At 39.1% G+C, this 16,270-nt stretch overlaps 1 protein-coding gene across 1 annotated transcript; it reads left to right on the forward strand.

Annotated features, from left to right (window-relative positions):
• The first annotated feature begins 1,147 nt into the window (after positions 1 to 1,147).
• Positions 1,148 to 4,763, forward strand: timm29 (translocase of inner mitochondrial membrane 29). Its single transcript, XM_036561507.1, has 2 exons — positions 1,148 to 1,270; positions 3,842 to 4,763. Exons 1-2 carry the CDS (start codon positions 1,174 to 1,176, stop codon positions 4,501 to 4,503), a joined length of 759 nt encoding a protein of 252 aa, XP_036417400.1. The 5' UTR covers positions 1,148 to 1,173; the 3' UTR covers positions 4,504 to 4,763.
• The last annotated feature ends 11,507 nt before the right edge of the window (positions 4,764 to 16,270 follow it).

The raw sequence follows: 16,270 nt of genomic DNA on the forward strand, positions 1-16,270 counted from the left end.
CATACGGTCACGTGACCGGACCCAAGCAGGAATAATAAATATATATATATATTTCAATAAAATGTGCGCAGTTTATTACGTTTATTATTTATTACGTTGTGGGCATTACTTAGGCCGTTCGCATTAAAATAGAATAGAATAAAATAAAATAAAATAAAATGAAATATTAGGAATATGTTCCAGTAAATAATACAGCGTTGATTTAATTTATCTACGCAGGCTAATTTACACCATCTATTTATCAGAGATATAACAAGCACATTATATAACATATAACTGTTAAACAAGGACTGTTAAATCAGTTTGGATCGGTTAGCATATTGTTAGGTTGTAGTTTCAAAAGTGAGACATGTCAACGCAGTTAGTTCTGAGCAGACGTCGCTAAAAACTACAATGCCCATGATCCATTGCGCACACATTAGCGTCATTCGCTGAGGTGTTAAGAGAATTTCATCTAGGTTTGGATGTGTGATTTCCCACAAAATGCGACAGCGTGAGTGCTGGTTTTGAAGCGCACAAGAAAAAGGACTCTTTTTTGACATGATTAATAATTTAGTTTCATAAAATGTAATTTTAATACATACATAGATCAAAATGTGCTAAGGACAAGCCAAAAATTATTAATAATTAGGGTTATTAATAATTAATTATTTTTTTAAATTAATTCATTCAGATACGCTTTTAAAAATATACAACCTTTTTATTTTAAATGCAGTGTACCCCACTAGGATATGTTACGGTAATGTTTAACATATTTTTGTGTTTGCTTTGTATATCTATGCTCTGTGTAAAATAATAATAATAATAATAATAATAATAATAATAATGACACTTTTATAGACACATTCATAAGTCATTATTTCAGGTAAACATTTATTCAATAAGAAAAGCTAAACTAAATTGAATTTGAAACCGTTCAGCTCTACACGTTCGAGTTAAAAACTAGACATAAAACCTGTGAAATATCGTAGTGGAACTTATAAACGAACCTTTGTTTCCCTGTCGGACCGATAACACTGGCGGTCTGCGCCATTTCGGCTCTGCGGTTTCTCGGCGCTCCGTGTTTCGCGGGGCGGCTCTGCGGAAACTCGAGGCGCGTCCGGTTTCTGTTCCGGTTGAATGTCGGTCACGAACCGCTGACCTGTGCGCGGGCCCTGCTGTGTGGACGCTGACATGGCGGCCTCGTGTCTGCTGAGGAGGTTCTGCTCCGCGGCGGCCGCGGCTCGGAGTAAAGACACCCGGTGGGAGAGACTGAAGAACTGCCGGGTCGGTGAGTGTTTTAAACCCGTCTTTAAAGAACCTTTTCGGTTTGATCTTCACCTCTTTATCCGCCCGTTCAGCGCTTTACGGCTCAGATTCTCGCTGTCCGGGGAGAAATGAATGAAGGTGTCACCAGAAGTTGGTCCAGCATCGGATACACTGTGGCTCACTTACTCCTAAAACACGGTTCTTCAGGGGTTCTGTATAGAACCATGAACACTTAAAGAGCCATCTGCATGCTTAAATGCTTCCTTGCATGGTTAAATGGTTCTTCAGATTGATAGAGAACATGTTCTATGTAGCACTAAAAGGGTCCTTCTACTGGTACGAGCTTGACATTGTAACAACAGTAGAACCCTTTTGGTGCTTTTTAGAACCATTTTCAAAAAAAGGTTCTATATATAGAACTATATACACAACACAATCTCTATCAGTCTGAAGAACCATTTAAGCATGCAAATGGTACTTGGAGTGTTTCTGGTTCTAAACAGGACCATTCCCTTTACTGAAGAACACTTGAAGAACCATCTTTTAAAAGAGTGAAAAGTGAAGACGCAGCTTATTAGTTTAACTTAAGACAAACTTGACAAACACAGGGACCCAGCTTTTAAAATTAAAAAGGGAAAGTCAACTCATTTTTTAAAATTGTGCAGCATTCTTTCTCTTGAGATGTAAACGAAATTATTCAGAGGGGCTTGATGTAAAATGATTAATAGTAGAGAAGCTCACCAGCTTTTTACAGTGGTGGTGATAGGAACCAGGCATCAGCGCAAATATGGCTATTTTATTTACTATCTAAAATGACCAGTGAACCTCCTCAGAGTTTTTAGTTGTAATAGTGATAATGGTAAAACGGTGTTAAATCTAGAAAAATATATTTTTGTGGTCCTATTTTGCCGTACAGTGCTCTGAATGTACCTCTCTACCGTGGAGATAATGAGTTTTAGACTTAGAGCTTCTCCTAAAGTAATGCCTCAGGCAGCGTATTCGTAATGATTTCACCTCATGATGGAGCTTTTAGAGGCATTAAACTCTTCAGACGTCTGGTTCCTATCACCACCACTGTGAATGATTCTGACTTGGTAAGTTTCTCTACAACGGAGCGTTTCACGTCAGACTACTCTGAATGACTTTTTAAATCTTAACGACTGAATTATCCGGTTTGTGAAAATGTAAATTTGTGAAATTCCACTTGAATGTCAAGCTTGAATGTTTTTTTTTGTGTGTTTGTTTGTTTGTTTGTTTGTTTGTTTCTGTGACTGCATTACCATTTAAGTGACCCAGTTCTCATTCTCACAACACAGTAGGACTTGTAGAAAGTAGAAACTGTGTATTGCTGTTGGACTAAATGACTAACATAATTATTAAAGTGTATATATTTTACAAAATGTTGTTTTATGCAATATTATCTCATTACCTGAACACGTTGACAGCCATAGAGGTTTTTCTTTTTGCTTGTGCCATATAAGAGGCAATCTGTAATATTAGTAATATTGTAATATTAGCCGTCTGGCCTCTTTTCTCATTCCCTAGCAATCAGGGGGAAAAGTGAATGAAAAACATTGTAAACAGCCTGCACTCATGTATCCACCCAAGCCCTTGTAGTGTTTCCACAGGTTCCTCTCACCTTCAAGATACGTCATCAGAAGAGTTTTTATAGGCTTTCATTGACAAATCTCACTCCTAAGACTATATTATATCACTGTAGGATCAGAGTAGGGAAGTTTCTAACGGATTTGGCGTTGGGAACATTTTTCAGTTTGGCCACAGTGTCCCTTTAATGAGAATGTTTCAAAATAATAATTCAAAAACTGTGACTATTACAATCTTAGTGTATTTAATCTGGGTACCCAGAAGCTCTTGCCTGCATCCTTTGAGGTTTCTGCTTATAAAACACAACACATGCTAGCTACCCTACATGTCAGTTTTTAAAGATTATGTTTGTTATGTATGTGTACATTGCTTTTATATATTTATCTGTTATATTATCAAAATTTTAATTGCTTTTTAATGTGGTGTAAGTCTTTATTTAATATAATGTATTTTACTTTTTTTGTTCAGTGAAATCACCTCAGTCCCCATCTTGCTAAAAGCTTTTATTTTTTATTTTATTTATTTTTATTTACTTACATATTCATAATTTTTATTGCTTTTTTGGTTTGCATAATTATTTATTTATTTATGCCTTCATTAATTTTTATGTATTTCCTTTTTTTTATTAGCAATTCTATTGCTCTACCATTGTTATTGAATTTTTTATATGTAGTTTTTATTTAATTACTTTTTTTTTGTCTAGGGACATCACCTTAGCCTCCATCTCATGAAAAACCTGACAAATTAATTATTTTTATTGATTTATTTTTATTTATTTATGTATGCATCATTTTTATTGCATTTTTGGTTTGGCCTGGTTTTATTTATGTATTACTTTTATATAATAGTTTTATTTTTTTATTTAATTTAAATTTTAACTGAATTGGTTTTTCTTTGTTGTGTTTCTTTAAACTTTATGGTTTATCCAGGATACTCACTTCAGCCCTCATCCCACTAAAAACTATCTTTTACGTTCTTTTTTTTCCAGGCACTTGGTGCCGCAGCCTGTTGGGCGATTATAAGGAGGCGTGCCGCGAGGTGTTCGTCGGCGCGCGGGAGCGTCCGGTTAAAGCTACAGTTTACGTGGCCCTTGTGGGAGGAATTTACGTCTGTTACCGAACAAACCCCAGCGACACGTCGTTCCAGACTGACCTACTAGAGACGTCCAATAAGCTGGCGCTTCTGTCTCCTTGGATACGGAGCGGGACGTCAGATGGGCATGTGCAGAATCTGGTGAAGCTGCGTAATGAAGGCCGGCTACGTCACCTCAGTCTGGGCTTGGTTTCACTGACTTACGTGGTGGACTTTGACCACGAGTGCAGCCTGTATGAGGCGCAGTGCTCTGCCCTCTCCGTGCCCTGGGCGGAGCTGCCCAAACGCGTGCTGGACGTGGGCTTCGCCGGCCGTTGGTGGGCGCTGGACCACAAGATGAAGGACTACGATATCAACGAGGAAGAGTTTAAGCACCTCCCTCCAGCTTTAGTGGCCACAGCTCCCCCTTCAGCACAGGAGATGGAGAGGAACGAGAGGCTGCACAAGGAGTCGTGGAAGCCGCTGGTGGTGGAGGTGGAGGAGGAGACAACGGTTGCTATGCACAGCGTACAGAAAGAGGGAGAGATTACAGCGGAAAGAAAAGAGAGAAATGCCTAAGAGAAGACATGAGCACAAGGTTTGATGTGGTATGATAAAGGACATGAGCTGACACTGGACTGGAGGCATGTCACATATGATCAGATTAATCTGTGTGCTTCAGCCTGAAAGGAAAAGCGCATCCCTGGACATCGACTGCCATGTATTTTTAGATATTAACACAATATATATCCATGATATGTGGTGAAATATGAAATAGCATAAAATGACATTTGTTTTGAATCATTGTGGTCTTGGATAAATTGTGAAGCTGAACTGAATCTAGACTCATTCCTGTCTTTTTTACAGTTATATAGGGCTGTCACTATTAATTATATTGGTCATCGAGCAGTCTACCGATTATTTTCACAATTAATCAATATACACTTAAAAAAAAAAAAGGGGTTTTTTGGAGTGGCGGTTTCCTGAAGAGCCTTTCCAAGAACAATTCTTTAAAATCTGAAATCAAAACAGACATTTTTTGTCTTATTAATTAATGTCCCTGCTTATATTGAGCACAGTTCATCATTTAAAACAGTTAATTCTTGTCAGACTAAAGGTAATGACTTTTGCCTCGCCTCTAAAACGTCCTCTGATTTTTGATGACATCACTGTGCACCAGCAGGCGGAGAAAAATATAACAATAGTACCAATAGTCTCACTAGCCCCCCCCCACACCCCCCCAATTATCATGGAGAGTAAACGCTCAGCTCAGAGACCCTCCCTTGTACTGTGTTTCACTCCCAAATAATTCCAGTATGAAAAGAGAATGAATTATGAATTTCCCATTCATGTTCAGGGGAATTCCACCAATTTTCAAAATTCTGATGTTAGATGCTCCGTTCTACAGAAACTTCCAGAGTCAGAATTGTTGTTGTTGCGATAAGAATCAGATGTCTGAAGAGTTTAATGCTTCAAAGCTCCCTCACATAAAGTTATTACATGAAATGATTATGAATATGCCGCCTGATGCCTGAGACACTGTTGTACACAAGGTTTCAAGGTTTTGGCCTAAAAGAGGAGACATTGTTCTAATTTATCAAACCGTATGGCTAAAATGTGAAGCTTTATCACTGAACTGTTTACTTCATTAAAAATCAGACTTTGTTTTTAGTCACATGGGATGACTCTTTTAACAAGAAAATGGAAAGATTTCATTGCAAAAGTATAAAAATTGCACGGCGTAAGGTTATGACTATGCTACCTGATGTCCAAAACCTTATTTTAAGATAAGGTTCAAGTCTAACATATATTTTCTAGGCATATTCATGGCAGACATACATGCAAGGTGGTGTTGTAAGGCAAAAAAAGGTTCCTGTCTCCACCACTGTAAAGAAAAGTCAGTCAGTAAGTTTCTCTCCAATGAAGGATTTCACACCAAACCACTCTGAATGCTTTTTCTTTTACATCTGCACCTCTGAAGTACGCATTTTAAAATTTTAAAAAGTCTCTGAAATTCCCCTTTAAAAAATTCTTGAGTAAAGATTTTTTTTTAAAGGCAAACAATAAAAAGTGACTGAACAATTAAAAGGTTCTTACGAGGAAAAGACAAACTAATTAGCCATAAAACAAGGTAAACTATTTAAACAATGCACAAAATTTTTTTAAAAATTCATCTAAATTTATGCGCCTTCCAGACACTGTTTTTACTGTGAGAGCAGTGAGAGAATCTCAAATACACATTATTATCATGCAGACTGACAACTAATCACTGCTGAGGCAAAATTACACAAGAAACTCGATGTAAGCAGAAGATAAATGGAAGCTGTCCTGTGCTAAGGCAGGCGTCGGTGTGGCCTTGCCCGCAAAGCTATTTTCTTCGCAGCCTTTAAGAACGATTGCCCTTACTTTCTTCCTTTTCCCAAAGCTGTGGGTTAATCATGGCTTTAATCAGATTCCCTTTGAATGACCTCCTGTTTTATTTTCAGGAGAAATCCTCCTGCTGTAAATGAATCTCTCTGCAGTCCACTACCCGCCCTGCACGCTCCCACACCCCGCCCTGAGACGGCGGCTATTGATCCCATGGCTCTGCAGGCCACGCTGGCTCTCGATTCTGATCAGTATCCGATCTGCTGAGAGCCATCATTCACCCTGATCCTGCAGTAAGAGTGAAGGGTTAAAGGGCCCATAGCCTACATTTTTCCTGTATTTTACCCCCCCCCCTAGACCCACCTATAACATTTGTGTGCTTTTACGTACCAAGAACTGACTATTTCTTAGCCTCTTTTAATCCCTTAGAATTAATCAGGCTGTTTTGGTTACTGTCCCTTTAAGACTGATATGTAAATGATTTCCGTTCTGATTGTCTGCCCCCACTCAAAATGCAGTCCAGTTCCCTGTGCCTGCTTTTTACATAGGAGCAAGGGTGGAGAAACATTTAATTCTTTCACTGTAAGCGAGTTTCGGTGGCATTTTTACCAGCTCTCGCATAAATTGTGGCTTAGCCACAATTTATATAGATAATTATAACGTTTAAAACAACAATTGTAATAAAAAATTCACTAGAAACTGTTGTAGACGTCCTTATTAAGGACCAAAGGTTCAGAAAGTAAATTTCAATTTTACCGTTTTTTTGTGCCGTTTGTTACAATATTAAGCAACTTCACCAGTTGAACCAGAGCTTTCAGGCACCAAGCAGTTATAAATGTACTGGGAACTACACCCACACTGCACAACCAGCACATCTGCTGGACAGATGCTGCTGCGCTCCACTCCTTATGACTTCAACATGAATGGGCGGGGCTAAACTGCTGTAGGCCGAATAATCAGTATTGCGTAAAACCTCTAGTTTTTGTGTATTTCCATATGTGGGCTGTATGGATTGGGGACAGTATATTTTTGTTTTACCAAATAAAAAAGTGAAGCCTTTCTCCATGACACGGGCCCTTTAAACACTACCTCATCTCAACTCATTTGAAGGAAATGTGCATTAGAGCAAAAGCAGATGCACATAAACACACTTGAATAGCTAAGTAACCTTAATAGCAGCACATTTAGAAACAGTTATAATGTAGCTGTGTGCCTTAACACTACTTTATAAACAGTGCTGATGAATAGGCATGAACCCTCAGGACCTTCTAGGCCTTCAGAGAAGCCTTAATGATTTCTGTACAATAAAAAAAATACATGTCTATCATTCTGACTTGATTTTCATTTAACATAATCATCATGCTTTGTTGTATTTAACTCAGGTATTTTAGTAATACTCCACAATTTTGGTTGGAAAAAAGGGTTAAATTCTTGAAACACCCAGTGGGAAAATTATCCTATCAGGATTGTCCTATCATGGTATTTAGTAGATACAGCCAAGTGAGCTCTCCCATTGGTTAGGACTTCAGGAGCTGGACAGAAGGCCTAACCACTAACGGGGACAAATGTTGTGAGAAAAAGCTCATTAATGAAGGTCTTGTGGAAGTTCTAGATACTTCACTGATTGTTGTTAGTCAGATGTTAGATATTGAAAACAACCGCAGCTCTATAAACTCTTCACTGAGAGTCATTATAAACCTACTAAAGGGTTAAATATATGACAAAGTATTTTGCAAGCTTCAAATAAAACTCATTAAATGTCTTTTACAAGCTTCAAATGTTCATGTTTAAGCTAGAATGGTAAAAAAAAGTTCATGTGAATCGCCGTTAGCATGACGCTAATATACTACTAGAATCCCATAGGTGTGCTAACAGAAATTTGCATTATGGCAAAGGTGTTTTTTTCCTCATTTTTGAACAAGTTGTGACATTTATGACCCAAACTGAAGGACCAGATGTAGCAGTCATGGTTTGCCACTGTAAATATTTGTCCATACAGTGATCAGATTTGATTATGATTCTTTAGGAAACGATCGTGAAATCTCTAATTGTTTTGGTAAAATCCTAAATTTCTTTAAAAAATAGACTGAATATACCGTAACAGTAACTGGAGTGACTATTTATACAGTAGTGGAAAAAACGTGGCCTAAAAATAAGTGCATACTTTATTGAATGTTATCATAGCCTATTGTAAGTAATCGACTTCAGATTGATGCATTTTTCCCACCCCTATTGAAGACTTGTCATTGTGTTTTACCCAGACAGACACTGTCTCTGGGGTTTTACCCTCCGAGGGGCGCTCTGTCTGGGTGTAGCCCGGCCTTAAGGGTCTTTCCTTATCTCCCCGTAACCTTACTCCGCTCGGGAACGGGATGACACTGGCTGTAATGGGGTCAAAGGTCAACCAGTGATGTCATTAATGCACACTTCCAAACCGTCTTTCTGAACTATCGTGTGTCGCTTGATGAGAGAGTTGCTCCTCCCTTCAGTCAAAGAACGAATTACAGCCAAATTATTACAGCCTTATCCAGTTACTCCTCTTTTCTCTTTTGGTTGCAATGAAGTCACTCTGCTATATGCTGGAATGGCCGTTCAGTCCGGTCACGCAGCTTGTTATCCAATCACTAAAGATTTTTTTTCCGCCATTCAGAGGAAGTTGCTATCGTATCTGATGCATCCATCCTCATAATGCACTGGAGCACTTGGCCTGCCCATCAGAGGGTCCGCAGGGATCCCACCGTTGAGAACAGGACAGTTAAGCGGTGTAAAAGCCCAATCATAATTTCACCATTTCAAATATGAATTTTAATGTTGATTACCATCACTATTAGCATCTTTTTAAAAGGTGCCTGTGGAAGTGAACAGCTCTACTGCTACAGTCTCCATGCAGAGCAGGAGAAAACATGTTTACGCAGTCATAATCAGATATAACAGGTATAATCTGAAGAGTGAACACATGATTACACAGATATAATATGGACAGTGAACATGTTTACGCAGGTATAATCTGAACAGTGAACACATGTTTATACAGTTATAATCTGAACAGAGAACATGTTTATACAGTTATAATCTGAGCAGCGAACACGTTTATACAGTTAACATCTGAACCAGGAACAAGTTTCCACAGTTATAATCTTAATAGTGAACACATGTTTACACGGTTATAATCTGAACAGTGAACACATGTTTATACAGTTATTATCTGAGCAGTGAACACATTTACAGTTATAATCTGAACAGTGAACATGCGTTTCCATTTATAATCTTAACATCAAACACGTTTACATTTATAATCTGAACAGCAAATACATGTTTATAGTTTTAATCTGAACAGTGAACACAAGTTTATACAGTTATAATCTGAACAGTGAACACGTTTACATTTACAATATGAACAGCAAACGCATGTTGATACAGTCATAATCTGAGCAGTGAACACATGCTTATACAGTTATAATCTGAACAATAAACATGATTGCATGAAGCATGTTTTCACTGTTATAATCTGAATTCATTCACATTCAGTGTTAATTCAAGTAGTAAATTCATGTTTACAGTTACAGTCTAAACAGTAAACCCACATTTATATGCTTATAATCTCAGTAGTACATACATTTTTATGCAGTTATAATTTGATAGGGTAAATGCATGTTCACTCAGTTATAATCTGAACAGTAAACATGTTTATGTGGTTATAATCTGAACATTATAGATAATTATGCAGTTATAATCTGAACAGCAAACATGTTTAAGTAGTTATAATCTGCACAGTTGACACGTAATTACACTGTTATAATTGAAAGTCAAGGGTATTAATAGGGAGTTCATCCCCCACCCCCACACCCCCCCACACTCAATTGCAGTAACAGCCTCTACTTCTCTGGGAAGGCTTTACACTACATGTGCAAACAACGCTCCACCTCATTCCAAAGGTACTGAATGGAGTTCCGTCACTCCAGAGAACTTTTCATGCACGGCTGGTCCAGAGCATCCCCTTCTATTGGTCAGTGCTTTATAGAGATTATACACACTGTATGAGCGCAACTGAACGTCTGTGTCAGCAATGGGTGCACTGTAAAGTAGCTGAATTCACTAATTAGGAGGTCTAATGAGCCATTAACTCTATTCACTCCTCCGTCCATACAGTCAATAGCTGTGTCCCAATTCAGGGGTTGCATCCTTCAGAGGCTGCATTTGAAGGCCGACTGCATCAGCGGCACGACTAGGCTGTCCCACTTCAAAGACTCCTTCATATGCAGCCGAGAAATGCTTTCAAGGCAAAGAAGGATCTAATGGGTGGATCCTTCGTCAGCCTACATATCCCGAGGTTCATTGCTTGCCAGTGTCTCATTTCGGTTCAGCCATCGCGGGTCTACACAGCCTCCGAAAGACATGCCTTCATAGACTGCGTCCTTCAAAGGATGCAGCCCCTGAATTGGGACATACCTTAGATATGGTTTCTGTGATGTCACAAAATCAACATATTTTTGCTTATCTGCCTGTTCATTCTAGCAGTTTAGCCCCGCCTACTCACGTTGCAGTTATAAGGAGTGTTTCAGCCCAGACTGCTCTTTGAAAAAGGCACAAAACAGGGCAGCCAGTCAGAACAGAGCTTATTTACATATATAATATGCAACAAAACCAGCCTGTTTAATTCTTAAAGACATACAGAGGTTGGAAAACGTAAATAAAAAAATAAAACGTGAATAAAACCACACAAATGTCACTTGGCGGGGGGTTAAAATACAAGACAAATGTAGGATATGGGCCCTTTAACTTTTCGCTTGCGCTAACAAGTCATTCAAAATAAAAGCCGCTATTTTTATCCTGAGACTTGTAGTATGTTTTTAAAGGCAGGGCCATCTGCTGCTCCCACCTTCGCTTCTGTCTTTTCTTTAACGATCTTTGTCCTCCATGCATCCTTCCATCTTCCCCTCCATCAACAAAAAGCCCCCCCCCGACGCTGTCTATCGACTATCGGCCGCCGCTGTCAAGCGCGTCTGAGTGGCCGGAGTCAGATGGATGTGGGACTGCAGTGTATGTGTGTGTGTGTGTGTGTAACTGCGGCAAAGGTGCAGCCTAATGAACGGTCAGCGTAGTCCAGACACTGCAGGGTGGAGGGGTCAGGGGTCACTGGGGATAAAGGCGAGGTGGGGGTGGTCTGACCTGCAGCACACAGTGCATCTCATCAAAATATAGCGAAGAAAAGAAAGAGGATAAAGAGACGAAATGAGTCAAACGAAAATAATTAAAAGAGTTTTAAGTTTTGTGTTGGGAATTTTAACCATTTTAATTGTTTTTGGCACTTTAAGAAATTCTAATTGTCCTGATTTATCTTGTTTTAAGATGATTTAGTAACGTATCTTTGTGTTTTGGGCTGATTTAATGATTTATCTTTGTGTTTAAGGTTGATTTAGTAATTTAATTTTGTCTTGTAGGCTGATTTAGTGATCTATGCGTTTTAGGTTGCTTTAGTGTTTTAGGTTAATTTGGCAATTTAATTTTGTGTTTTAGGCTGATTTAATGATTTATTTTGTGTTTTAGAATAATTTAATAATTTATTATTTTATTTTATGCTGATTTAATGATTTATCTTTGTATTTAAGGCTGATTTTTCAATCTATGTGTGTGTTTTAGGTTGATTTGGTGATTTATTTTTTTTAGATTTTAGGCCTTTGTTTCAATTTGTGTTTGTGTTTTTGACTGACAGTGATTTATCTTCATGTTTTAGGTTGATTTAAAAATTTACCTTTGTGTTCTAGGCTGAACTACTGATTTAAATTTGTGTTTTAGGTTGATTTACTGATTTATCTTTGTGTTTAGGTTGATTTCATGATCTACTCGTGTTTTACATTGATTTAATGATTTAGTTTTGTGTTTAAGGCCGATTTAGTGATTTGTCGGTGTGTTTTAAGCCAACACAGTGATTTTGTGTAGTGTGTCTCTTGAGTGTGTAACGAAGGACAGAATTAAGAAAATGTGTGTATTCTTTACGTAGCTGTTTCAGTCCATCACCAAACCATCTCTGAAAAACATTAAAAGAACTGTTTAGCACAGCATCAGGTGCACGTTCTGTAATAGAGCATGAACACCAAGAAGCAGGTATTTTTAGGATGGGGTGTTCATGTTTGACCTCACAGCGATAACTATACGATTCCTTAGGTAATGACTGAGTCCATCATTAGGTGAATTTGATTTGATTATTTTGGTGCAAATTATATTTTAAAACACTGAATATGCAAATATTTACACAGTAGTGGAATATAGACAATATAAATAATACATAATTTTTATTTTTATGTTTGACAGCAGCCAGAGAATTAGATTTTACACAAAAAATCAGCGCATATTTTACTGAATGGTATTAAAATTATTCTAACAGTCCAACCTCAATGTACTTGATAGTTTAAGCACAAGAGAAGTGTTTAACTGTCAATTTAGTTATTTACTAATTGTGGTTTAGACACATTTAGGGTTGTGTCTGTCAGAAGGGAAAGGGTTAAATGTCTGGCACACAGTGGGAGGAAAGCGTGTGTGTGTGTGTGTGTGTCTGCACGACCAAGCAGAGAGAGAGAGAGAGAAACAAGGAGAGAGGTTTAAATATAAATGTCTGTCTGGTGTGTGAAAATGTTTGACGATGGGAGAGAAAGCAGCGAGAGAGAGACAGAGAGAGAGAGAGAGAGAGAGTAAGGTGGGGAAGAGGGTGTCGAAAAAAGGGGGAGGGAAGGATCGAGAGAGGGTGAGCGAGAGAGGAGAGAGAGAGAAAGAGGAGGGAGAAAGAGCGAGGAAGAGAGGCGAGAGAGAGAGAGAGGGGGAGGAGGGAGAGGGGAAGAGTGAGAGAGAGCGAGCGAGGAGAGAGAGAGAAAGGGCGAGCAAGACTGGAAGAGAAGGGAGAAGGAGAAGGAGCAAGCGAGAGAGAGGAAAGGGAGCGAGAAAAAGAGTGAGGTAGATAGAGAACGAGCGGAAGGAGGGAGAAGGAGAGAGAGAGAGAGACAGAGAGAGAGAGAGGGAGCAGGAAGAAGCAGAGCGTTCAGAATTTTCATTCAAACTGACACAGCCTGCGTGTCCTGGTTTGCACTTCCCTCTCTCTCTCTCTCTCTTCCTCTCTCTCTCTCTCCCTCTCTCTTTCTCTCTCTCTCACCCTCACACTCTCATGGAAACACCAGACAGTCTGCGGCTCAAGTTTACAACAGGAGGACGCCCCGAATGGAGAGAGAGAAAAGAGAGAGGTCAAAAAAAAAGGATCCCGACACAGAGAGAGAGAGAGAGAGAGAGAGAGAGGGAGAGAGGGAGAGAGGGGAGGGGAAAAGTGAGGGGTGGAGAGGGCAAGGGAGTTTTAAAATAGAAGAAAAGAGAGAAAAGAGGGAGCCAAGGGGGGAGAACGAGGGAGGGACACGCTGCCGAGATGGAGGAATGCAGGAATGATAGAGTGCAACGTATATGTAGAGAGAGAGAGAGCAGGAGAGAGAGTGGGAGCCAGTGAGACTGGGTGTATACATCTGAGCTTCCACATACTGGCTGGGGTAAGTGCATTTTTTCCTATGTTTTTTTTTCCTTCTGCACTATATTTCACTATATATAAGGATATTTATACACTCTCTATATAATATCCTCCCTCATGTATTTATAACACAAAGCCATGCATGGATCTCGCAATGCTGTCATGCCAAAAAGCCCCGGCTCCTCCTGGACCCAACACAAATCTGACGTGACATTTGTGACAAGTGTTGCTTATGTGTTCGGACATCACTGCAGGAAGAGGCTAATGTGATGTTATCCACGGTGGCATGCATGCATGAGTCTCGGATCATCCCGCATGTGCTCGTGCACACGTTGGGACCTCTCTTTACTCTGTGTAGCCCTCGTTTCCGTGAAATGCACTTTTTCGCACTGTTGTGTACGAATGTCAAAAGACTCATTATTGTTAGTGCCATGTGAACGTAAGTGCATGCACAAGGCTGAGGTGCCGGTATCAATGCGTGTGGAAGTGAATAGCAATTGGATTAAAGTATTGATCCAGTCTGGGGCAGGTAGACGTAGACCCAGTCACCCAGACGGTTGGGGGTTGGCAGTGGGGGTGGGTGTCACTGTCCACGTTTCCACAGACGTCTTCATCAATAACTGTCCCTCAGCCTGGAGCTAAACTAGCAGCAATGGCTAGCACGCTCCTGCGCTCATTAGAGGGTGGAGCAAATACTAAACTTACAGAGGCCCACACTCTCTCAGGAGCCACAACTCTTTATTTGGCTTATCTTTTTCATTTACAACAAAAAAAAAACAACAAAATGTACAACTTATGGCTTCTTACTAGCTAGTAATTGTCAGTTAATTTGATGTTATATTCAGTATGGAGGTTTAATGATATACTAATTTCTGAATGTGTTAGTTTGTCTAGAGTTGGGAACAGGGCTAATTTTACCTCAAAATGGCAACATGCATGAAAGCATACACGTGTGTGGATAGAAATGCAATTTTCTAGACATTTCTAGGGAACATCCACAACTCTAGCTAGCAAACGTTGAATAATTAATGTTGCATTCATATGTATATCTAATTATATATACATTATAAAGTGTTAGTAACAAAGTTACCATATATATATATATGTGTATATATATATGTATATGTATATATATATATATATATATATAGAGAGAGAGAGAGAGATGTGTGCAAATTGTGTGTGTTGCAAATTGCATGTCTAATTATTTGCACATACAAGCTTATGCAAAAGTTCAAACATCAAATCAAATGTTTTTAAGTGAAAATAAGTCAACACATCCTCTACAGAGAAGACACTCAAATATAGTATTTTTCTGCAAATTTTGGTGCACAATTTCTATTGCTGATTTTAACTCTGGAAAAACATAAAATATGAACTATGAAACTTGTGCACAGGCTGCATTTTATGCATAGTTTTTTCCCAATATCTTAAATTCAGCAAATAAACAGTGATTTTAATTGTGCGTTAAAATGTGCGGAACTGTGTTGTTAACTTATTTTCACTTAGAAAATTAACAGCACGTGTAATTTGAGCAGGGGCCCTGAAAATTGCATATGACCGTTCATATATGGCTATAAAAGCATAGAAGTGTGATTTTTCTACATCTATTCTTGTCGAAAAAACACAAATGAGCTCTGTGAGAGCAGACGTGTTCAGAAATGGCCATGCCTGCCTTGAACTCGTTCACCCATAGGGTCATGAGTTCAAGTCCCAGGTGGGGGAGGGAGGGCAGTCTCAGTGGCCCTTATTCTTCGTATTCCTCCTCCAAGACCCTTCCCCCTTCTTCAACCGCCGGACAGCCGCATACTAGCGTGGCTGAAACGTTTTGACTCCGGGGTGAAAAATTAGACGACAAAATTGTACATTGTTCGTCCTGCTTTAGGCCGCGACTCAGGCTCCGGGGCTAAAGCAAGGTGAAGGCAGTTGTTTCTCGTGCAGAAGCATGAAAATGACGTATAGTAATGCTACAGTAATTTCTAAAGGATTCCAATAAGAAATTTATAGTACATTGGGAGGAATATTATACTACATAGATATTATAGATTACTGTAAGACAGCACTCTGGATTTATTACAGAAGGAATTATCGATCTAGTTAAATCCTTGCAGGTTCTCCAGGAACATTATACATTATACATTATATAAGTTTGGCTCCTCCCACTGTTTGCAAATACTGGATAAGCTAAATTATCCAGTATGTTAAATGAATAACTGTAGCTGTTCTGAATTTGAGTTGACAGACGTAATAAAAGGTGTAGGTTTTTCCTTTTCTAACTCTTTTTTTCCCTCTGTTTGCATATGTGTTTCGACCGCATCGGACCTGCAGACAGACAAACGGACGAGCTTCGCTACCAGACAGCCACTCTTTCATAGGAAATGAGACCCTTTGACCTTTGCCATTCAGACTGTCTGGAAATGTGGAGCCTGGAATCGATCAACACCCAACCTCTTTTGCCCAGACACACACACACAC

This window comes from Colossoma macropomum, unplaced genomic scaffold (genome assembly GCF_904425465.1).
Source record: "Colossoma macropomum unplaced genomic scaffold, Colossoma_macropomum, whole genome shotgun sequence".
In the NCBI taxonomy this organism is placed as follows: domain Eukaryota; kingdom Metazoa; phylum Chordata; class Actinopteri; order Characiformes; family Serrasalmidae; genus Colossoma; species Colossoma macropomum.